The sequence below is a fragment of the Petromyzon marinus genome, chromosome 11 (genome assembly GCF_048934315.1).
Source record: "Petromyzon marinus isolate PM22_M1 ecotype Great Lakes invasive population chromosome 11, UKy_Petmar_22M1.pri1.0, whole genome shotgun sequence".
Taxonomy (NCBI): Eukaryota; Metazoa; Chordata; class Hyperoartia; order Petromyzontiformes; family Petromyzontidae; genus Petromyzon; species Petromyzon marinus.
In genome coordinates this window covers 3848318-3871658 of record NC_133677.1, presented here as the reverse complement: position 1 = coordinate 3871658, position 23341 = coordinate 3848318, and the positions used below count along the sequence as shown (strand labels likewise).

General features: G+C 49.9%; 1 protein-coding gene across 2 annotated transcripts in view; it reads right to left on the bottom strand.

Moving 5' to 3' along the window:
* FGFR2 (fibroblast growth factor receptor 2) overlaps window positions 1–23341 on the bottom strand; it is a 63698-nt gene that overhangs the window by 3891 nt on the left and 36466 nt on the right. The window contains exons 3-14 of one of the 2 annotated variants that reach the window (XM_032952317.2): window positions 20562–20734; window positions 17672–17795; window positions 16953–17143; window positions 13187–13331; window positions 9676–9872; window positions 9080–9225; window positions 7702–7823; window positions 5786–5896; window positions 4460–4656; window positions 2808–2930; window positions 1934–2004; window positions 214–351 (exon numbers count right to left, since the gene is read on the bottom strand). In XM_032952317.2, the coding sequence (XP_032808208.1) occupies window positions 214–351; window positions 1934–2004; window positions 2808–2930; window positions 4460–4656; window positions 5786–5896; window positions 7702–7823; window positions 9080–9225; window positions 9676–9872; window positions 13187–13331; window positions 16953–17143; window positions 17672–17795; window positions 20562–20734 (1738 nt within the window). The remainder of the gene's footprint in view (window positions 1–213; window positions 352–1933; window positions 2005–2807; window positions 2931–4459; window positions 4657–5785; window positions 5897–7701; window positions 7824–9079; window positions 9226–9675; window positions 9873–13186; window positions 13332–16952; window positions 17144–17671; window positions 17796–20561; window positions 20735–23341) is intronic. The other variant, XM_032952319.2, reaches the window with a different exon arrangement.

The following is a 23341-nucleotide window of genomic DNA, read 5'->3' as shown; positions in this document are numbered from 1 at the left end:
CCCAGTGGCGATGTTTATACACCGCACCAGGTACTCATTTGAGGCTGAGTCGACCTAGGAGAGGCCCAGAACCGGTTCAGATAATCGTCACTGGGTGTTGGCCGTGAGCGGGAATCGAACCCGGGTCGCCGGGTTCATAGCGCAGCGTAGCGCTCACCGCTACACCACCGCGCACTCCCACTCATTCGTCCGCCTGTGCAAGCGTCAACGTACAGCTCGTTGGGGCAGTTGCTGGGCTTGTCCATGCGGTGTCCTTCCTTGAGGAGCTTGAAGAGCTCTTCCACTGGGATGCCGGGGTATGGGGAGCCACCCAGAGTGAAGATCTCCCACAGAAGAACTCCAAACGACCATCTGCAAGCACCCACGCGAGAGCACCGTCGATGTGCCACCACCGCAACATGGCCAAACAGCCGCTCGTCCTGGGCCCTATCTCAACATCGACCTTGGCCAGGGTCATCGTCCGTTCTAAACTCCACCGTCGGTTGCGATCAGCTTGGTGTATATTTGGGGTGCCATCGAAATTTGCATGTTTATCACATTGGTGGTAAATTGTGTAGGTTCATCAATGTTAATTCTTATGCTCATGTTACACACATCCAATTGTGTGTATAGAAATCTATTATTTTATATTGTCTTCCATATAATGGGTTCACTTGGCTTTACCCCTATTGCCACTAGAGGCAGCAACATTCTCCACTCTGAGAAGAAAACAACCCTTAGGTTTATAAATAAAATCATGACCTAAAATTGTGATAATTTATCAAATCGCGAAGGAGAGTTAATTGTTATAGGCTTAGTGCATGCAGTCTAACATTAAGAATATCATATCAAGATGCGTTGTTCACCCGTGGGCACCAGTTTTATATAAAACCATTCCCAATCCTCGCATCATGAGCTAGAAAACATACAATTGAGTCCAGCAGTTTCAGCAAAGTTGGATTTGAGTGGCGATTAAATTACAATATATATTTATAAAAAATATATTCCAGAGCATTGCCATGCAATCCCTCTCCAAGGATACAGCTGCTGCTGCTGCTGTTGCAGGGGAATTCGAACCAGATCCTCCCTACACACAGAGCTCACTCTCACATTTTCCTCCAAAGCCGACACTACTCTGGCCCTCCGTTCCTGCACCACCGTCCTTTCCCCAACAAACAGTCATCCACCCCCCGCATTCCATTGATTCTTTTTTTTCATGCGCTGGAAAGCATTTTGTTGCATTAAATTATTCGGTCAAATAATAAAATGAATAACGTTAGAGAAAGATCGGTTTCCAGCCGACTGGTTTTCTGCGGTGTTTTATACGATTGTCATGAATGAGATTAGTCGGCTAAGAAGTTGAGATCAGTCTACTCTTACTAAGTTTACCGGAGTGAATTTGATTCCTGAAATAAAAATAAATTATTTTATCTCTGACCTGTCCTTGACCCTGACAAATTTCCCGCTATGGCTGCGGCTACTCATCACGTGCCACCTCCTGGTTCACCAGTGACCCGGAAATTATTCAGTGAAAACTTGGCCGTAACAAAAAGCTGTTTTATAATACAGACCAAAGAGTGACACACTGAGCGTTGAACCCGGTCCACAGTTTTTTTATTGTATAATTTTGAAAATATGCACTCCCAAAAGGCCATGTGGCCTATGCGATGTGTAAAATTACATGTGGAAAGACCAATATGGGGGGAGTAGGCATCGTGTCTGCTTCTTTATTTTGTTTCAAAATACTGTAAAATTAATTGGTTAATTGCCTAATACAAAAAGGCTGGTTCTCGGTCTCCTTTAGCCGAGACGCATCGTCGGTGCAGGTGGCCTCCGTAAGGTCTGTAATTGTGGCTGCGAGTGCGCAGTGACTGGCTGTGCATTGGCGGGCCGCGTGAGCCAGCCGGCCGGCCGGCCGGCGCTTGCGATCGCGCGCACGCGTGCGGTAACTTACACGTCGCACTGGTGGGTGTACACCCTGTCAAACAGTGCTTCGGGCGCCATCCACTTGACGGGCAGTCGACCCTGCCAGCACCGGGAAACAGAAGGCATATTATTCCTCTGGAATCCGCGCGTACGTTAATTCAAAAGACGTGGGAGAAGGGGTTGTCGAAAAAAAAATCTACAAAAATACAACACGGGGCGCTTTAAATTGAAATTCAACAGTTTTTGCCTGCAGTGTTGGGCATTCATTAATTCCGAGGGGGAGGGGGGGTTTATTTGTTTAACTAAAAAAAGAAAGCTCCACATATTTGTAAGAAATGTCGCACCGTTTGAACTCTCATTTGTAAGTGTATATAAAATGTGGTGATTTAATTAAATGTTTTGGTACTTTGAATTTTAAAATACACAGCGCTCCAAAGACAAGATCCAGAGCCAACAGAGCGAGTGAGTGTAGCCAAAATTAATACCCTCAATTTGTTTGGTTTCATTAACCTTACACAATATTTGTCATGTACTTTGAAAATTCGTTTTACTTATTGCCCTCAGACCTCCATTCAATGGAGTGGATCTGCACATCATCTTTGATAAATTAGACCTGAATTTGGAAATACAAATACAAAAACGAACTCACTATTTATCCAGTAAAGCCTCACCTAATTTCAACACTCGTTTTCAGAAGGGTCCAACATCAGGATTATTTGCTAATTCCATGAATACTCTGTCTTTGTCATATTGACGATAAGCAGAGTACCCAGAGAAAACCAATACGTAGCGCAGAATTAAAATCTCGAAGCTCCCCCCACACACATGGATTCAATAATCCGTGGCTGTACAGCCATCGTCCGAATTCAAGCGACGTTTGACCGAGTGTTGGCGCCACTCACGTTGGTGGTCTTCTTGTAGTAGTCGATGTTGTGCACGTCGCGGGCCAGGCCGAAGTCTGCGATCTTCATGACGTTGTCCTCGGTGACCAGGACGTTGCGTGCCGCCAGATCGCGGTGGATGCACTGGCGGACACGAGGAGACGGAGTTTTAGTCTCGGGGAGGCGCCCGGGCGCAAGAGAACCGTGCGCTTGCGAGCAAGACAACTCTGCGCTTGCCAGCAAGGCAACGGTGTGCCCTCTCCTGCTCTCGCAAGTGTAATGCGACTGGACTCTGCAGGGTCCTATATAGAAGTGTGGGGGGGGGGGGTTGGGCAGGTGGCACAATTTTTCCTGTGCTTTAGATCCAAGAGTGCCTTAGAAAGAGCCAGGGGAAGAGGCCTCAGAGAGCAATTCATTTGACATTTTGGCCGGGCCCTTTCAAAAGGCAGAAAAGGAGTCGGGTTTTTTTTTCAGTTCCAAGGGAAGAATAATCCACAAACACTGAGCTAAAAAAAACATTTTTCACGATTGAATGCGCATGCCCATGGGATGTAGAGAAATTCAGTGGCTTCTAAACACACATTCTGCTGAGGGACAAAACAGGCAGACAGTGGAGTTCACATAATTTAGGGGAGTGTGTCTCTAACCCCAGTCCACATGTTTTCTCGATTACCATCAGGTCGACACAGTGTGTAGTCGGTTAATTTGCATATGAATGGAAAAAGGTGCACCATATCATATGTCTGAGTTTGAGGGCAATACCACGCGAAACATTGTTTTCCTTCTTGGCTTTTTTTTACATTTTACAAAATTTTATCCAGATTGTGCTCGCGGCATTATGTCGCGAGACGAAGCATCAACTGAAATCTGCGGCAGAGCGGTTGCAATCCTTGGTGTAAGCGAAACGGCTCACAGAAGCGGAGATCACAGAGTTGTCTCTGCATCAAACAGTAGGGGCAGCAATTTTGCACCACCGCTCTGCCACTGAGTGAGTAATGTTCCTTAGCCATGCTAAATTTTACTAGGCAGCGTTTGTACGTGATGGGAGTCGTAATGTATTTTTTCCACGTGTTCATTTGCTCTGTGCCTAGAGCAAAAGACACCCAAAATGCATCTAAACCTCATTAGATTTCGGAAATTTAGCAGAGTCGAGCCTGGATAGTACTTGGATGGGCGACCGCCATGCACGGCAGGTTGTCACGGGTATCTGTCGCGCTGTGCTACGTTTGTGGGCATCGGAAGGGCGGCGCAAACAAAATAAATTTGTTGTACTGTGCTTGAACACTCCAACGTCAACGTTCCCCAATGTCACCAACCCATACTGACCAGAGCTGAAGTATGATAGACTCACCCCGATGCCCACACGGTACGGCAGAGGCCCTCATCCAGTGTTGATTATTATTATTGTTATTTTTTGTATTTTTTACGAGGTACGGCACACCGAGCTATGTAGCTCTTTATCAGAAGCGACCTGGCCCTCATTTGGAAAATTGAAAGCAGCCAAATACCCTAAATGCGTGTTTCTAAATATAGAGCATCTCGCCACCGCGTCAGCAAGTCAACACGTGGGAAACGTGACTACAACGGACGATGTGGTGCACGGCGTCGAGAGGGGCAGAGCGAAGGCGGCGGCGGGGGGAGGGGCAGTGCGGAGTTAGGGTGGGGGGGGGCACCTTCTTGGAGGCGAGGTACTCCATGCCGCGCGCCACCTGGTACGCGCACGACACGAGGTCCTTGAAGGTGAGCTGCTCGCTCGGATCGCTGTAGCCGATCGGGTCGAACGAGTAGCCGACGCCCGGGGGTCGGCGCGCCCGCAGGTACTCCCGCAGGTTCCCTTTGGAAGCGTACTCCACAATCACGTACAGGGGTCCTGCACCGCAGCACCGGCACGCAGAAAACGAGCGGGGGTGGGGGGTTGTTCGTGTCACTCTCGGTCCCCTGCTTGTCATATGCCGCTCTTTTTAAACCGTGAAACAAAAGGGTGAAAGGTGCAGCCCTGCAATTGCTCGCTCACATCACTACTGGCGGAAGGGCTAGGCGCTGTCAAGCTGGCCGGACGTCTTGTACGAGGTGAGAGTACCCACCCCATCACAAGCGACCTGCCCATCGGCTAACTGTGGTGTATTGCGTTCATACCGCTGGAGTGCACAGGGGCAGGAGTATTTTAGAAACCCGCACCGTTGCTTTAATTCTCTCGCCGCCAGGAGATCGAATAGATCAGCGTTCTTCACGCATTTTCAGAGGGGGGTGCCACTTTCGCCGATAAGACGTCAGTGTGAGTGCCGCCACGCATTTGAAACTATTGGGTTTGACAGCACGATGGGGGTTTTTTCACATTTGTGTATATTCGGGGGCCGCATTAAAGGCCGCCAGTGGCCGCCAGTGGTCCGTGCTGGCCTTGCAATGAAGAACACTGGAATAGATAAATCGATCTCTATATTGAAAGTCCAGTGCGCTAACCGTTTCACCGCCGCAGCATAATTTTCTAATTACAGTAATAAAAATAACAAATAAACCGAGTTATTACAAGGTCAGGAGCCTGTGGGTATGAATTCCGCATGCTTATAGTGGGAGTGAGTCATAGCATAGAACAGCCACTGAGGACTTCCTACAGGTACTCATTGTATTGATCCACAAATGGATGATGGGGCTGACCCAATGCCCGAAGAGGATGTTACAATTGAGCTGTGTGCTCTTAACAAATGTGCCGCGTGGCCAGCTCTTAACTTTGAGCCCTTTATCCTTCATCAAAACGAGCTCTTTTATCGTTACCATTTCCTGATATCCACGATCATTGATAGCAGACAACACGGGTCCTGGGATTTATTTTCTTGCAATGCCAGCAGATGAGATATAATTAACGGAGAAGAGCTTTAGCCACATGTAACAAACCACTTAAAACAAATGCATTGGCCTCGCTACAACCACAACACTGACAGCGGCGCACTGTTGCTCTGAATTCTCGTTGGCAAGTTGCCCGCGATGACGCCGCCACGCACCATCCTGGGTGCAGGCTCCCAGAAGGTTGATGATGTTTTTGTGCTTTCCTATCATCTTCATCACCTCCATCTCGGACACCAGATCCGAGAGCTCCTTGTCCGTGGCATCGTCTGCAACGCAGAGCGCACGTTCTCGTTAGAATTTGCAGCCACGCGGGGATCAACAACATTTCTCATTTCAATGACGCCGTCGCGACCGGCCGAAGCCTCGCGGTTAAATGTACCCAAGTATGGCACAGAGAGAAATCTAGGCAAGGCCTCGTGGGTTCGGTATTCAACGATGCATTGCTTAATCGATTAAAAGTTATCTGTTATGCCAGCGACACATGCACTGTATAACGTGCATAAGAATACAGAGCTGTTGTTCAATTAAGATTAAATCACAACCAACAATTACTTACTGTCATCTATAACTGTGCTTGACAATGAGTACAAAACTACCAACAATATATTAGGGTGATTATAAAAGTTAGGGATTGTTTTTAACTCCTTGTCGAAAAATAGTTGTAATGACATTCTCTATGTAATATATGTATTTTTTGTTATTTAATTGTATTTTGCATAATTATACCGAGAATAATGCATTGTTCATTTTCGTTTTGAGGGTTTCATTGCTAAACACAGACGCGGAATGCTTAAGTATGCTTTTTCCTGTAAAATCAAATGTCCAATTGAGCTTGACTTACAGCTGTGCTTCATTAAAAAGGCAAGCTGCACTGCGGTGCTAAATGTTTGGGAAAAATTACGTGCGGCAAAACAGCGGGCAAAGCCAACGAGATCGCTCGCCGTTCACCCTGACGGGATGGGAGTCAATTACTAAAATAGAAACGTGACGGCAAATTGGCCAACGAGTCCATCAACCGCCATCACCCGGCCTGAACCCCGCCGCTGCACCCAAAATAGTGGCACTCTCATCGCTCCAGAAGAAAACGTTTAATCAGAGGTCATTACACGAGTGCTAAGCGGGCTCTGTTGCCGAAGAGGCTTTCGGAAATTACAGCATTACACCGCCGCCCTTCGGGAAGACAAAAGGAACAAATGCGATTTTCACCGGCGGGTCCACCGCCCCCGCAACCCCTCATTACCCATAATTACCCTCTCTCTCTGCCGGCCTCTCTTCTCCGCACACCCGGGGAAGGAAAAAAAACCCTCATTTTCAGCTCATTACCTCTTGCGCTGCTACCACCAACAATGCCGCGGCCCGGGGCTGTGTCCAGACGGAACAAGCTCTAAATCCCCACCGTATGTTTTTTTCCTGCCTTCTGTCCATCCCTCAACGCCCTGCCGCTGTCCTGTGTTTTGCCAGCTCGAGGCTGTGCGCACAGCGTTTCTTTTTTGCGAGTCTGCTTTCGTACCTCGATTGCGGCTGGGTTCACGCGGAACACTCTGCGAACCCGAGTCCAGATCTGAGGGTGCTGCTGTGACCTCCGAGCAACTACTCCTTCCCTCCCCAAACGATATGTTCCGCAATCCTAGAAACCCCACGATATGTTTAAGAGTGACTCTCCTGCGATGCACTGGTCCACTCCGATATGCTACTTGTAATTATACGCGATGCCGTCTGAAGGTTTACTTAATTTGTCCCAAAAAAAATCACTGTGTGAACACACCACGCTTGCCAGCAGATGAGATCAGTTTCCAAAACGGGCTATGGATTAATGCTGGCTGGTTTGTATGAACACAACCGAGGTTTTAAATATCAACTACTTGCCAATAGCTACAATAAACACACCTGCACTTTAGAACATCCGTCCATCAGACTCGCTGCTGATCGATCGGGAAAACGGACAGAGCATCCCGCCGCCAGCCCGACCGCACGCGAGGGCACAACGACGTTTACAGACTGACACTGCGCCGTACGCCCCAACCACACCACATCACACGACACCCACTCCACCGCACCACACGACACCCACCCTTGAGCATCTTGACGGCCACAGTGGCCGGCTTGTTTGGCTTCTCCTTGTCAACTCCGAGCCCATCGGCCATCACCACCTGTCCGAAGCAGCCTTCGCCCAGGGGCTTTCCCAGAGTCAGCCTGAGCACCGACGCAGCCGTGGTCAGGGCGTGGGACAGCGGGGAGAGCAGCAGAAGGTGGGTGGGTGGGTGGGCGGAATAGCAGGAAGCGTATTAGTAACAACCTTCTGCACATTTGATACTCTCGGTTATTGATCTGTTTGCAATTCATGTGTGTGTATATATAGTGGGGAGTGGTAGTTTACTGGTTCGCGCGCTGATCTATGAACCTAGCGACCTGGGTTCGATTCTTGCTCACGGGCAACACTAGTTACGATTATCTGAACCGGTCCTGGGCGTACCCAAGGTCGACTCATCCTCAAAATGAGTACCTGGTGCGGTGTGTAAAACATTGCCACTGGGGAGACAAAAGCGGCCGGGCGTGGTGTTGGCCACCCACCCCCTCGTGTGCCGTGCTGGCCTTGAAAGGTGCTCGCTAACAGCACTTGCCCCAACAGTCTATACGGGGGTGCTTTGTTGTTTTATATACGTAAACGGTGTTTCAAATAAATGTTAACACTTACATGGGACGATCGTTTTTAATTGAAAAGAAAATGGATAATACTACACTGTAACATGATAACACTAGTATGTTAACAGCTTCAAAAAGTCAAAGAGTCTCCACTTGCTCGCCATCATTGTCCCCAGGTGGTCTCCAGAGCCCGGAGGCACATTGTTTGTAGAATTGTTGCAAATTATCGGAAGTGTTAATTTTTTTGAAGCACCCTGTAAGTTCCTCCTTTAATGCAATGCATTCTATACAAGTCGAATGACATAGGAGGGTTCAAGGACCACTTATACTGCCGCGTAGGTCTCCGCGGTATTGTCTGTTGTTTGGCATGATGTCCGACATTTTACTTCACGAGCTTCTTCAGGAACTGAATATTCATGTCCTGAGCTCCAACAGTTTCTGAAGAAGCTCCCAGCATATGGCGCGAGTCGGAGTTGATTGCTACGTATATTCCAACTGAGTATTTTGCTGAGAGTTTGTAAAAATGTGGACGTTGACGCCCGGCACACAATAGCCTGCTCTTTCGAGCGACATCCACGGGATCTTAAACATCCACTGCAAAGCAGACGGAGCGTGTTTTTCATGCTTACACAGTATTAACCGGGGCGGCCACTTTGATGCAAGCCGTGAACCTCTGCAACCGGTGGCGAATGCGCTACGGCTGAGCCACGTCACCGACGTGCAAAGTAGCACGGCGCGCCGACCTCTGCTTAACGGCTACACCACTTTCCCAACGTTATTGATGTTGCTGTGAAATGGCAAAACACCTGTCGCGCGGAAACTCCCAGCGGGGGTCCTCCGGCAGCTCGTACTCGGAGACCCCGGGCAGCCCCCCGCCGTCACTGGAGGAGCAGCGCGTGATGCGCACGAGCGGCGTGTGCGACGTCAGCGACGAGCTCGAGTCGATGGACACCTGCGCCGGAGTGCACACGACGGACACGCGGTCGCGCGAGACCCGAGACGGCGTGCATGCGGGGAGCGGAACCTACGGCCCCAGCCTGCCCCACCTCCCACTCCCCTGCCCCCCGATTATAAAGCAGCATTGATAGTTTTTTTTGGGGGGGGGGCCGCCCTTCCCCTCCAAATCTCCGAGAGCACTGGTCGCAGCCCCAGAAGGCTCCCTGCAATGACCCGGCCCTGGGCCCGTGCACACCAGAAGCTCCCTGCAATGACCCGGCCCTGGGCCCGTGCACACCAGAAGGCCCCTATGATGACCCGGCCCTGGGCCCGTGCACACCAGAAGCCCCCTGTAATGACCCGGCCCTGGGCCCGTGCACACCAGAAGCCCCCTGTGATGACCCGGCCCTGGGCCCGTCAACACTAGAAGCCCGCTGCGATGACCCAACTCTGGGCCTGTACACACCTGCTGCTTGAGCGGAACGCCCTTGGAGAGCTTGCAGAGTTTGGGCTCGGGGAGGCTCTTGGTGGCCGCGTGCCTCCAGCGGTAGAGCAGCATCACGGCGAGCATGAGGCACAGCAGCAGTGCGCCGGTGCAGTAGATGCCGATCTCCGTGTACATGGGGTCCAGTGAGCCGCTGTCCCTCAACTCCTTCACCGTGGCTTGTGTAGGGAAGGGAGCGGATGTGGGATTCTTTTTAATACATATGATTGCATTTTAATGTGTAAGTATTCACAGCCGCTTGCAGCACAAATGTGTGTTTGGATGCCCAAGGTCACAACAACAAGGCCATCTGGTTATTCAGTCTCGTGCAGAGTTTCAGAGGCTTTCGTTGTATAGACAGCGTTGACATCGGTGGCTGGGTCAGGAGAGACCGTGGGTCTATGTAGAGTTCGCAGTGGCAACATCACGATTCAATCACAGACTCCAGCCGTGCCATGGCTCAGGCAAGGTGGATGCTTGTGAGGCCACGGACACAGAAGGGTCAGTGATGTTGTGTACGTCTGCATTGAGTCCCACTCCACCAAACCAAAGAGGCAGCTTTCCCAAAACACATCGGACAGTAGCTCTCTGATGTGTTTTTTCTGGTTGTACCACGGTGCCGTTCGGCATGATGGCCGACGCTTAGCTCCACGTGCTAATAATAATAATTGGCATTTATAAGGCGCACAAAATTGAGCCAAACGTCGGGCATCGTGCCGAAGAATAATCGGGGGACAGCCCAGGAAGACGTCGCAGGGCGACGCGAAACGACCGCAAGTCGGCTTCCAAAGCGCTCGTGCAAGCCACAGCGCCGCCGCTCAGCACATCGACGAGCCGCGGACGCGTTGACCATCAACGTCAATCGCATTTCGATTGACATGAAGCCACTGCTCTTTAACATAATTATTATTTGTTTCATTACATAAACTCCAAGCGAGCTTATTACATTTTTAAGCAAGCAAGCGGTTCCACACCCCGAGTACGTTTAACTGGTGAAGCAATCGCAAAAGATAATCGACACAAGCGAGCACAGGAGGATGGCATCCGCTCACATGTGCGAGCAACAATTTTGCGCCTTGTTGCCAATTGCAAATGCTTGTTCCATGGCAGCAAAGAACAGATGAACTTCGCTGTTGTACAAAACAGAGAAATTGGGTTGCGTGGACTATGACGGCGCTTTATGTAGCATCAGCTGCAATATGGGACTAACTGACACGGGAGTTGTGTTTTAAGACTGCAATGTTGAGCTCCACTTTCAGCTTGTATTGTGTTATTTAGTAAAAAAAAAACATTTAACGATGCGTTGATTCGTTGACAAAAATGTATTTCGATGCTCAAGATAAATTCATCCAATCACGTGCATCAGAACCAATTACTTTTGATCTTTCAGGTTGAATTTAATTGGTTCGTGCAAAACGTGCATTCATTCGCAACCTCTACTTAAATAAAGAGTTGAATCGTGCCCCCCAATCAGAACCACCACGAATCGCGTCAATTCGGGAAGCAAGCGGTAGTGCTAAATCATTACCTGCCTACAAATTAAACAAACGTAAACAAAACGTATTCCTTTCAGCCAAACACAAATCTGTTAAAACTCTTGCACCGTTAGTCACACTGCAGTCACGCTGTTTTTAAAAGCTTCTGAATCCAGCCGAGCACGACCCGGGGTCTCGTGTGCAACAATGCGCTAAATGTGCCCGGTAAACTGTGGCTTTAAAAGCTGCCTATTGGCCGTTTAAGCTCTTTGAAAATCAGTGGCCTAGGGGCGGCTTGCTGAGCGAGGAATTTGGAAACTGTTGAGGCTTCATTCCGGGCCAGCGCAGATGGAAATCCGTGCCGGCACGCTCCGTGCACACCCGACGCTATTTGTCCATTCATCGCTCCAGCTCCAGGCGCTAGCTTCCCGCCGCGCTGTCAATTTTAATCACAGAGCTCCTGCATAACTTCGGAAGTATCCCCGGCAGATCGCCTCTTATTTTTGCGGCAGATTCCAGGTTTGGAGCAATGCGATTGGCCGATTGTGCTGTCGATTTATCAAGACTGGCACTAGAGAAACGGGTCAGAATTCGGACAACTGGAAGGCAGAGAAGATGGAACAAGCGCAGTTGTTTTCCTTGCCCCCACTAAGTTAATTATTGCTGTGCTGGTAGAATTTGTGCACCACGAACATTTATCAAGTGTGGCAAATAAAATCTTGACTTAAAGCTTTCGTGACTGCAGGAATTCATATTCTTTGGGTCTTTCGGTCAAATAAAATAACAAAAAAGTATTTTTTTGTTATTTTCTTTAAACCTATCTACGTGACTTTACCGAAAGACCCAAAGAATGCGGCAAATCACATTCCCCTTGCTACCGAGCCGCTCGAGTGTTTGAATGTGGTTAAAATGCGTTAATTATTAATGAGCATCCTGCCAGCACGGCAGTGGGTTTAGTGAATCATTACGGATCAAATGATGCCTTGTCAAAACAATTGTCATGGCTGAGATTGAAGCAGCAGGGCCTGAACAATCGCTTCTCACCGCATGTGTAGTGGCAAGAGATTTTCTCATAATCAAGTAGATAGCACTGCTGGAGTAATTTACCACTCGAAACAAACAAACAAAAATGTAAATGAACCTAGTAGACTTTGGGCTTGCTGTCGTGACATGTATGCGAGTGCATGTTTTTTTATGATACCCTCTATGTTATTATTTTGGGGTTTTCATTTGCCGTTTGAATTTGCAAACGCAAATATAAATTAGGGTCGCCACCGCCTACGCATATTTTCGGAACCGTCACCGTTTGCGAACCTTTAACTGTCGTTAACTAAACGAATGAAGTGAGCGGATCGCAAAAAAAGCAACATCACAACCGTGATGAACAGCAGCAGCAGCAGTGTTGGCAACGCTTCAAATTGGCAAACGACGCGGCAAAGTCGTGCGATTATAACGTTGTTGGGTGGCAGACCCAGACACCGAAACAAGACACAGTCACGCAGAAGTAACACGCGAGACGAACCCACGGTGGTTCTGAAATCCACGCTTTGCTACGGATCACGGTTCATCTTTTCCAGTACAACAAATTATTCCCTTTTAATTGCAAATGTAAATGTTACACGCCGCACGTATCTGATGGTTTCCAAACGCGTCCCATATGAATTAGCGAGGAGCTGATCAATTTCAGCCGTTACGCACCACCACGTGAAACGCACACGTACGCACAGCACAAAGGTCTTCACTTTAATTTGAACCCACTATCTCCGCGCCATGCGAGGCACGCGATTTAGCAAATCGTCGGGCGCGCGTGCGAGCGGACGTGCACATCCGCCCGCAACGTTTTAGTTTAATAGTAGGCACATCGGCAAAAAGCTCAGAATGACGTAACCCCTTGTGGGTCGCGAGGAAATGGACTTTGAGGGAACCCTGGAGTATACGCAATGAACCCAAAAACACACACACTGGGTGGGTGGGGGGGGGGGGGTCGAGGTGCACGTGGAGAAAAGCTCAGAAAGTACCTGGCACGACATTTAGCCAAGCAGTGTGATAGGCGAACCCGATAGAATTCCCTGCCAGGCAGGTGTACTCTCCAGCATCCTCGAAGGTGACATTCCACAAGTACAGCACCTCGATCTCTTTGTCTGTCGTGTTCACTCCGGCCGTCTACAATGTGGGTGGTGGGGGGGGGGCGATAGGGTTGGCAAAGGGGGGGGGGGAGTCGGAGGCAAAAAATTAAGAAACGAAAACAAGGAAGAACAGAGGGCGAGATTAAAGAAGGAGCTGCCGCCCGCCGGTCACGAGTGGACACGCACGGGCACGGCGCAGCAGGTCGGGCACGCCGAGACGCGGTTCGGCTTCGGGGAGGGGGACACCGCACAGCGCCAAGGGGGGGGGGGCTTCGAGCGTCTAACGAAACCGCAGCGGCGATTGCATTCCGGAGATCCATCCGCGCGATCCGTGCTCGTCGCGCTCATTACGTGTGTTTTTTATTAATTCAATTAATGTGCTCGTCGCTTGAGCAACAACATAAAATGAAACTGTAATGGGAGATTTGGCCACGATCGGCCGGCCAATCGATGTATTGGCGCGGAATTTAATGCGTCGCGATGCGCAGCCGGCGAGCTTGGTTCAATTCCTGGCCACGGCTACCCATGGGCAGTGGAGAGGGATATCTGAAGTGGGTCCTTGCCAATGCACACTAATAAGTGCAGTGAAGTATGGTCAAACAACCCCCACATAACTGACACTTTTACAGTTATGGGGGTTATTTGATTTCATCCAGCAGTGGCTTGACGTTTACGTTTATAATCTGCAAGTTTAGAATTTATCAATGAACGATGGAGCTGGCTCAAATATGCGCATTACTAAAATTTGGGGATGTTTCTTTTGCAAAGGAACTACGGCGACTGGTCAATGTCCACCTCAACCACTCCCAAGAGAGCAAAAAGGTCCGAAGCTTCAATCGGCTGCGGCGCTGTGCCCACAGCAGATGCACAGCCTGGCGACACACTCACCTATGCGCCACGCGATCACGTGCGAGACGAGACCATGTGTGGAAATGTGCCGCTCGTGAACAAATGGCCGAGGGCGGATAAGTGAATTAATTAAATAAGTAAAGGGACGGTGTAAATGCTTTGTCTGGGATCATATTAACAGCCACTAACGTTGCCATATGGCCAAACCACGAGTGCCACACATTAACACACACACACACACAAAAACAACGATTAAGATTATAATTGGTCTTTTAAGTGACCATTAAGAGGCCCTGTTAGTGGCATGAAAGTGCGGATATATCCTGCAGATGGAAGATAATCCTTTGTTTGGTCTTGCCGGGCAAGAGGTCATGAGATCTCGTGGCAGTTGCTCAGAAGCACAAAGGGAACTGCAAACAACCCCGCAGCCAGGATCCAGCGCCGCCGCATACGAAGACGAGCAGAGCAAGCGAGCGGTGGCCAAGAGCTCGCACACGCATCGGCTCCCTTTTGGCATTTTCTTTTGAAGGCTAATTATTAATTGATGAACGAACTGATTCTTCACAACAGACCGCTCATCACTCTTGCCCAAATGCTGTGAGATCGCCACAAAACCAAAGAAAACAACACTCCCCGGTTGATTGCTTGGAAATGCACTAAACGATTTACACGAAGCTTAGCTTGCACCGGGCCCCCTCGGACATGTGTGTGCATATCTATGCACTCGTTGAAAATAATCGATTAAAAATCAATGCCACTAATGCCGTTCCGGCTGATTCCGTGCATCTCATTCAAGCGGCCACCTCGCACTCGCGGCATTGCATCCTGCGCAGCTGCTTGTTCACCGGCTCACTTTTCCATCTGCCTGCGTCCAAGCCTTCCTCCGCATGTCACACAAGAGCCAAAGCATTTTCCCCACAAGCCACCTGCGCTTGCAGCAAGCCACCTGGCAACCTCCCGCAAGCCCCTGCGTTGGGACAAGGCCGCCCGCACGAAACAGGCCGGCTCATTTCGGCCTCGTTCCGAGCTGGCTCAAAACAACAACGACGACAACGACGACAACGACAAAAAGCACAGGAGTCCCAGCGAGTATCCCTGCAGCACAAACACCAATTGAAGAAAGCCCTGCCTTCCCGAGGGGATCAGCAGGGACAGCTGCCGGGGCAGCGGAGGGCAGAAGGGGCAGAAGGCCCAAGCCGTTACCTGGCGACAGGCCGAGGACTGTGAGCCACGCCGACTGGCTGGCCTCGCCTACATAATTGGAGACCTTACGGGCGTACTGGCCACCGTCGCCCATCGACACATTGCGCAGGCGCAGCGCCTGCACGTCGGGGCTACTTAACCCCGAGCTCTGGGGAAAACGGGGAGAGACGAACGTGGGGTGGTCGGAGGGGGGGAGGGGGAGGCATCAGCGATGGGCACGCGCGGACGCACGTCGACGCACGGCGCCGTGAGTGGGAACGCACGTCCACAGCCCTCGCCGGACCCTCTACTCCCCAACGTCCGCACTCAAGCCTCCCTCAAGATGTGTGTGTGTTGAACGTCTTTCACACCGCACGTAGCCAACCGCGCTAATCGGAGGTGCGGGGGAATGACAACAAACTGAACGCGAAAAGCAGTTCGAAAAAATAAATGAGTTATCAATCGAGATTGTTTAAACGTGTATAGCTCCAGTTGCTTCATAATATCGGAATGAATAGCGTTACCCCAGTACAAAGGGGATTTGCATGGCTATTTCGAACAAATTACCCAATTTCAATGCCATCGTCGGCAGTGTACCCTGTTGATCAAATGCTGCTGGGCTAGATTCGTGTTCACGAAGCCGCATGGGGCCTGTCCAGCAGAGTACGGCAAAACACCGGACTACACTTATTGCTCATAACATTTGGTGCACAAGCACAAACAACAAAAACACTCAACACATTCGTCGATAACTGTCTTAGCAGGAATATTTATATTGATCCCTGAAATTTCAGGCAATGGGCCTTCTGCATAGCACATATGAAGAAGGGTCACAGGTCAAAATATAATTTATTTTATGTATATTTTACTTTTAAGTCAGTGTTATTGTTACATCTGTTTTACATGTATTGTTCACCTCTTCGAGGACTGTAATGTGTAATTAACAATCTATTAATTCGTTTATTTTAAATTTATGATGTTACTGGCTGCTTATTTTAGGCTATGCCATTCATGGGGAAACGAGAGGTATTTTTAAATTTCTGGATTTCTTTTTGTTTATCTGCGAAGATAGCTCAAAGCCTCGGGCGACTTAAAGGATATTTGTATTAACTCCGACGAGGAATTTGCATCACTTCTGAACAAAATTACCGCCACTACTCCAAACAACGCTCAGAAACGCCAACTCCGATTAAGCCATCTCACTGACGAGAAACCACGAATGTGTAAACATTGCGTCACGTTAGTTTTCCCAACGAGAAATGGAAAAAAAAACATACGAGTAGGCGCACACACAGGCACGGGAGAGACACACACGGGCAGATGTGCGGAGAGACAACGATCCCTAAATACTGCAACGACGGTGTGGAAGCCCTCATCCAGCAGTGGATTGAAAAAGGGATGCGCGTGACACTTGAGACGTCACACGTGAGCACATTGAGACAAATCTTGCTATTGCAAGAGACACCTGTGATACGGAAATCTCATTCGGAGCAAAACCAAAATCTCACACATCGACAAAGTAGTGAGGGATTTCAAAACAAAAATTCAGAGGATGCCACTTAACGCGACGACGTCACTCAACGATCGCACGACGTCGACGACGACGACAACGGCGGTGCCACCTCACCTTGAGGACCTGCACGTAGGGCGAGCCGTCGGGGCCGAACTTGCTGCCGTTCACCTCCACGTGCTTGAGCCACTGGATGTGGGGCTGCGCGTCGCTGTACACTTTGCAATGGAACTCCACGTCGCTGCCCTGCACCGCCGTCTTGTTGGCCGGCAGTCCGGCCTGCAGGATGGGCCGGTGCGGCGAGCGCTCTGAGCGGGTGGTAGAAAAAAACCATTCACATTTAAATCAAACACGGGCCCGGGCCAAGGGCCACGCAGACGCCGGAAACAAAACGATCGGAGGAAAAAAGAAACTGACAGGAAGAGAGAGTTCGTCTTGGCCTAAAGCTAACTATTTTTATTTCACCAGGTAAGACCCACTGAGCTATGTAGCTCTTTTCCAGAAGCTACCTGCCCACAAACGATAGCTCAACAACGTGGCTTATCAACTCGCGGAAATGTATAGCAGCCAAATACTCGAAACGAACGCTGATTCTAAAAGTGGAGTGAAAAACATGGAGGATGCGGAGAATAATCCACGCGACCACGGGGAGAGAAAACACGCAACCTCCGAATATACAGCAGCAGGCGTCAGGGTCGGGATTGAACCCACGACCTCCTGCATACCAGGCGAGGAGGGGGGTTAACATCTATCCGCCATGGCACCCCACCTTCCGCCGCCTTCAACGTGCGGAAGGTGGGGTGCCGTGGCGTCCTGGCGTGGTGACGGGCTCTCACCCACGACGTCCAGCTGGTAGGTGTGGTTGATGGAGCCGTAGCGGTTCTCCACCATGCACGTGTAGTTGCCGCGATCCGAGGGCACGACGCTCTCCATGATGAGGCTCCAGTGCTGCTGCCTCAGCTGCGATGAATCACACGGCAACAGCAAGAGCGGCGCGTCAATCGAGATCTGTGTACGCGGACGTACAGCCCTTCAATATTCTGGTAAATCGCCCGATGATGCTGGATGTAATTACCAGCGAAACGTCACGGTTCTACTCAAATTATAAATGTTGTGGATTTACACTCCAACACACCGATGGGCTGAAGTAATAACTTATTGGCGTTATGTTTACGTGACAAATCCATTTCCAGTTGGCTGTGTCGGGTGGTCGAGGTTTAGGACACATTTATGCTTACGCGATCTAACCCAAAAAATCTTCATTATGAAAAATATTGGTCGTAAAAGCCTACTACGTGTTAAACTGCACGACCCACGTCTGTCAACCAAAGTTCACGACTTGTTACTATTTACAATCTATATTGCTGGATGAAAGCCTCTCCACTCCACGTCGGTCATAGGGATTTGTTTGATCAAACGCCACCAAGATAATTCAGTGCCTCTTGGTGAATGGGGGCAATGGTGGCCAGGACCAGTTCAGCTATCGCTCGCTACTCATGCATGTATTTCGAACTTCTTTCGCACTGTACGTAGCAAACCGTGCTCATCGGAGGTGTAAGCCGTGGCTGGGAGGGTCGCTGGGTTCAGAGCGCGGTGCACCACCAACCCGCACCGTTGTCTCGCCACATAATATAAAAATCTAATAAAAATTATTTATATCGCACGGCGAGGACCATCACTAATATTGACACTATTCATTGACCGTCGAGTTCACAGCCGCCTTGTGTGATTGCGCACACGTGACCGAAAGTGCCTGCGGCAGTGGGAGATAAATTGGGTAAATCAAGCATAGGCCAAAGGGAGCAATATAACAGACGGTTATTAAAAAAAACCATTCGAGCCTTTCACTCAATTATATATATTATTGTGTTTGGGCTTGAGACACAGGTATTAGCTTACACCTGAGCACCGCCGCACCCAAAGCAAGACTAACGATGGTGCAGCGTTACCTGCCCAACTTGCAGGTGCCTCCTCGCGTCGCTCTGACCGACCGCTTTCGCACAACAACTGGGGCGGCATTCGGGAGCCTCTTCACAACATACTTAACTATTAAAAACATTTTTTTTTATTTTAGCAGGGTAAGGCCCACTGAGCTTTGTAGCTCTTCTTCATAAGCTACCTGGCCACAAATGATAGCTCAACGAAGTGGCATATCACGTGGAAATGCATAGCAGCCAATACTCATGATTCTAAACATGGAGGGAAAAAGCCAGAGGACCCGGAAAAAAATCCACGGGGAGAGAGAGAGAGAGACAGGCAAACTCCAAATATACAGCAGCAGGCGTCAGGGTCGGGATCGCACCGGCGACCTCCTGCATACCAGGCGAGGCAGTTAACATCTCGCCAACCACGGAGGGCACCGAAGCGGCGACGTTTCTCGCAGCGCCGCGGATCTCCGAGAGGCCCGCGGCCGGCGGCGCGAGCAATGAGACGAACCGCGATTGATTTGGCCGCTCGCGACAGGCCATCCATCACCGGGCCTCGTGGTCACCTCGCGGGCGGGTCAATGTCGCCGGGGACGGCCGGCCCAGTGTTTGTTTGCTCGTGTAATGGGACAGCCGGATTAATGCTGAGACGAGCAGATGTCGGCGGTTTGCCAGACGTTTGTCATCGCCGCCACAGAGGGCGTGGTTCTGTCCTCGGCTGCCTTCCGTCATCGCCAGTTGTCTCGTGTCCTCTCGGTTACCTTGCCGTGTCCGATGCCAGAGAGCCCGCGCGCGCGGAGAGACAATGCCACTCGGTAACCGCTATCAGCCTGGCTCGCCTGACGGCAGCTGGCCCAGTAATGAAATTTAAAGCCCGCGTGCCACGTGCTGAATGTTAATGTTTTGTTTCATTATGCGAGGATGAAGGCGGATGTTGCTCACCATTGTGTGCCAACTAGTCGTCGTTTCCAGCTCCGTTTTATTGGCCAAAAATAAGCGTGAGCACACCGAGACTAGACAGGGATCCCTTATTCATTTTTAACGACTGCAGGGACAAGTTCGTGTAAGTGAGCCCCTATTAAAGAGAGCATGGAACAAGGGGGCAATTTGGCAGGTATCACTTCCAGCGGCATTTGCCACCCTGGTTCTGACAATGAACACACTACACAAAGCAAAACATGTAGGAATGAATGGATTGTATACTAATTTAGAATGAGCGTTATTGGCTAGGAATTGAACCAGAGAGCCTTCGGATTCGTAGCACCAACCACTACGCCACCACTCCCAAACACATAGAAACAAACATCGAATTTCATCGGCAAAACAAGATGACATCACCCCACTCCTCCAGTCCCTCAGCTGGCTCCCGATTCAAAGCCAGATTATTTTCAAGATCGCCCTTCAAGATGCTCAGTGCACTTTCTGCTCGAGCACCCAACCCCCCAGGTCAACGTTTGCTCGGCGAGCGGTCAATCGTTCTTCTCTGCTGCTCGCGTAAGCTGCAACTCCGGCCACCCATTGCCATCGATGCCCTTCCCACGCTCAAGACCTTTCCCCGTTCAGAGGCTCAAGACTGTGGCTTTTCTCTTCCTCCTTCTTCCGACGACAGACCGCCTCTCTCGATGTAACACAAACACGCCCAGCGTTCCCGCACGGCGGTCTTGACGTGCGGTCACATCCCAGACGCGATGTAAATCCCCACCCTAAAAACCGCACATTAGAATTCGGACCACCACCCCCCCAAGCGAGCGCCGTCCCCCTGCCGTCTCCCCGCCTCATTTCCCGTCGTAACGCCTCTCACCTTGATGCCGCCCATGCGGTGCTCGCTGCGGAATTCCCGGCCGTTCTTGAGCCAGCGGATGACAGGAGGGGGGTTCCCTGCGGCCGGGCAGCGGAACTTGACGGTGTTCGCGGCGGGCACGGCGTGAAGACGCTTGTCCATCTTCTCAGGGTGGGTCCAGAAGGGAGGGCCTGCTAGTGGAGGAGTGGGTGAGGTGGGTGGGTGGCAGCCGTCAATGACAGCGTTCCACAGGCATCACGTGTCACACACATGCATGTTATACACGTACATCTACGGCCCTTTGTTTTGTTTATCTACTGCTGGACTGCTGGATTGAGGGCCTCCCCCCACGCCATGTACATGGTGGCAGGTATTGGATTTTGCTGGTCAGTACGCGTTGGTGGTGTGTTGAAGGCGGGAAACATAGAAGTACAGCACAGCAATGGATTTTGCTACATTGCCCGAAGCTGCCTACCACATAGCCCCGCATCATACAATGGCCTGTTATACATGGTGGTCGACCGTCAGAGCCATATCCAAGCTATGGGTGCGTTCTCGGTGATATTTGGTCGTGGGCACAACCCGTTATCATTTTCAGGACTTCATTCTCCGAGCCAAACGAGGCTGGCACGTGTGCCACTTAACCTCGCCCAGATGCAATTTTTTTAATGATTTTATTGAAGTTATGAATATCAGACCAATTCGAAGATATGCCTGGGAAATGTCTTATTTTATAAATTGTTTAAAGCCAAGCTGACTCAATGAGACATTATACCGGGACATACAGCAGGGTTTAGGTTGTACATTGTGCCCATTTATATCAGAGACATAGCAAGTGCTTGTCCCATGCCATCAGTAAATGATAGTGCACATGCCTGTGTGCGTGTTTGTGCGTGTGCGTACGTGTGTGTGTGCGTACGTGTGTGGTGTGTGTGGGGGGGAGCGGGAGTGTAGCGGTTAGCGCACTGCACTACGAACCCGGCAAATCCGGGTTCGATTCCTGCTCACGGCCAACACCCAGTGACGATTATCTGAACCGGTCCTGGGCCTCCGCTAGGTCGACTCAGCCTCAAATGAGTATCTGGTGCGATGTGTAAACATCGCCACTGGGGTGACAAAGGCGGTCGGGCGTGGTGCTGGCCACCCACCCCATCGTGTGCCGTTCCGGCTTTCATAGGTGCTCGCTAACAGCACTTGCCCCAACAGTCTTTAAAAGGCTATACGGGAGGTCTTTGTGTGCGTGTACGCCCATAGCAGTGAAAGGTGACTTTGTAACCCAGCCATGAATCATCCCCTGACAGAAAATCAAAGGAATGCAGACGCCTTCATTGTACCTCAACCAACGCGAGATATACCACGGAGCAGGTCGTTCAGACTGCGATCCTCAAACACAGATAAAGTGCAGCCCGAGTTCATGGACGGCTCCAATCAATGCGACGTTCGAATTCTCCTTTGTGTGTCCATGAGGACCAATGCTCAGAAATTCCTAGGTTTAAATAATTTTCAAGAAATGAACATTATTTTCCCAGGAGAACCCTCACTGTGGCTCAAGATTATATTTTTTTGGGGGGGGGAGCGGGGGGGGGCGAGGGTGGGTGGGGCTGCTACATTGCGATGTTTGCTCCGTTGTATTACGAAGGAGGATTATGCGGCTTCACGTGCGAGGAAAGCTGGAGAAAACCCACGGACATAGGAGAGGGTGACGCGCGCAACGTTCCACGCAGTTAAATTCAAGAATCCAAATGCTGTACTGCAATATCCGGGCCCACATTGCAGCCTGAGCCTACACACACCACCTGGGAGCAGCATTCCCAGGCAGATCTCCCATCCAAGCGCTGAACTAGCTCAACTCCCACTTAGCTTCTGAAAGTGATTGGTATCGGATGCATTGTGCTAAATTACGCTTTGTTAACCCAGCAGTGTCACACCGAGTCTCGAGACTCTTCTTCAGGAGGGTCCTGTCAAGTTTATATTTTATTCTTTCATTGGGTGGGTGGGGGGGTGACGTTGCCACGTTGAACCCCAACAGAGTCATTCGCAGGTCATTGTTTTCAACCATTGGCATGTTTTTGGCCAACGCAGTTACGCGTTGTGTTTTTATCAACTACGGGAGGAAACTGGAAAACCCAGCGGAAATGCATGCAGAACGGAGGGAGAACATTCAAACTTCACACAGAAAGCCGGGAGTCTAACACAGGCTCGTCTTGCTTTGAGGCGCGGGTGTTAACAAGCGCGCCACTCTGCCGTCTTTGCGGGCAGAACGATTTGATCGTGGGGGTTGAGTTCTTACGAGCAATCGCTTTTCATTGCAAAAAGATATACCGCTCACTATTGCAGACGGCAGGACGCATACAGATCTAAGAGAGAGAAAAAAAGCCTAGAGTTCCATAAGGATCCGTGTATCATTGCATAGTAGTGAAAATGTCTGGTACCATGATAGTAAAATTAAATAAAAGATTATCGTTTTATGAGGTTCCATCATCTCTCGTTGTAAAGAAAAAGCATTATTGAAATTGGCTCGTTTTCCAAATACACGAATCGCTTCAAATTATACGAATGCAATAGCGGGATGTCAAAATGTTGTTCCTTATTAGATGTCACGAGCCAAGTGGAAACTCACTCATTCCCTTTTGTATTTTAACACATTACGAAGAATGGTCCTGGTCAACCCTTTAGATTTGCGGAGGGATATGAAGCACACTCGGCAGACATTTTAAAATTATTGCGATTTTTAAACGTAATACTAAACTATTCAAGTACAAATATTCTCTCGAAATTATTTCTTTTATAACCCTGACCTC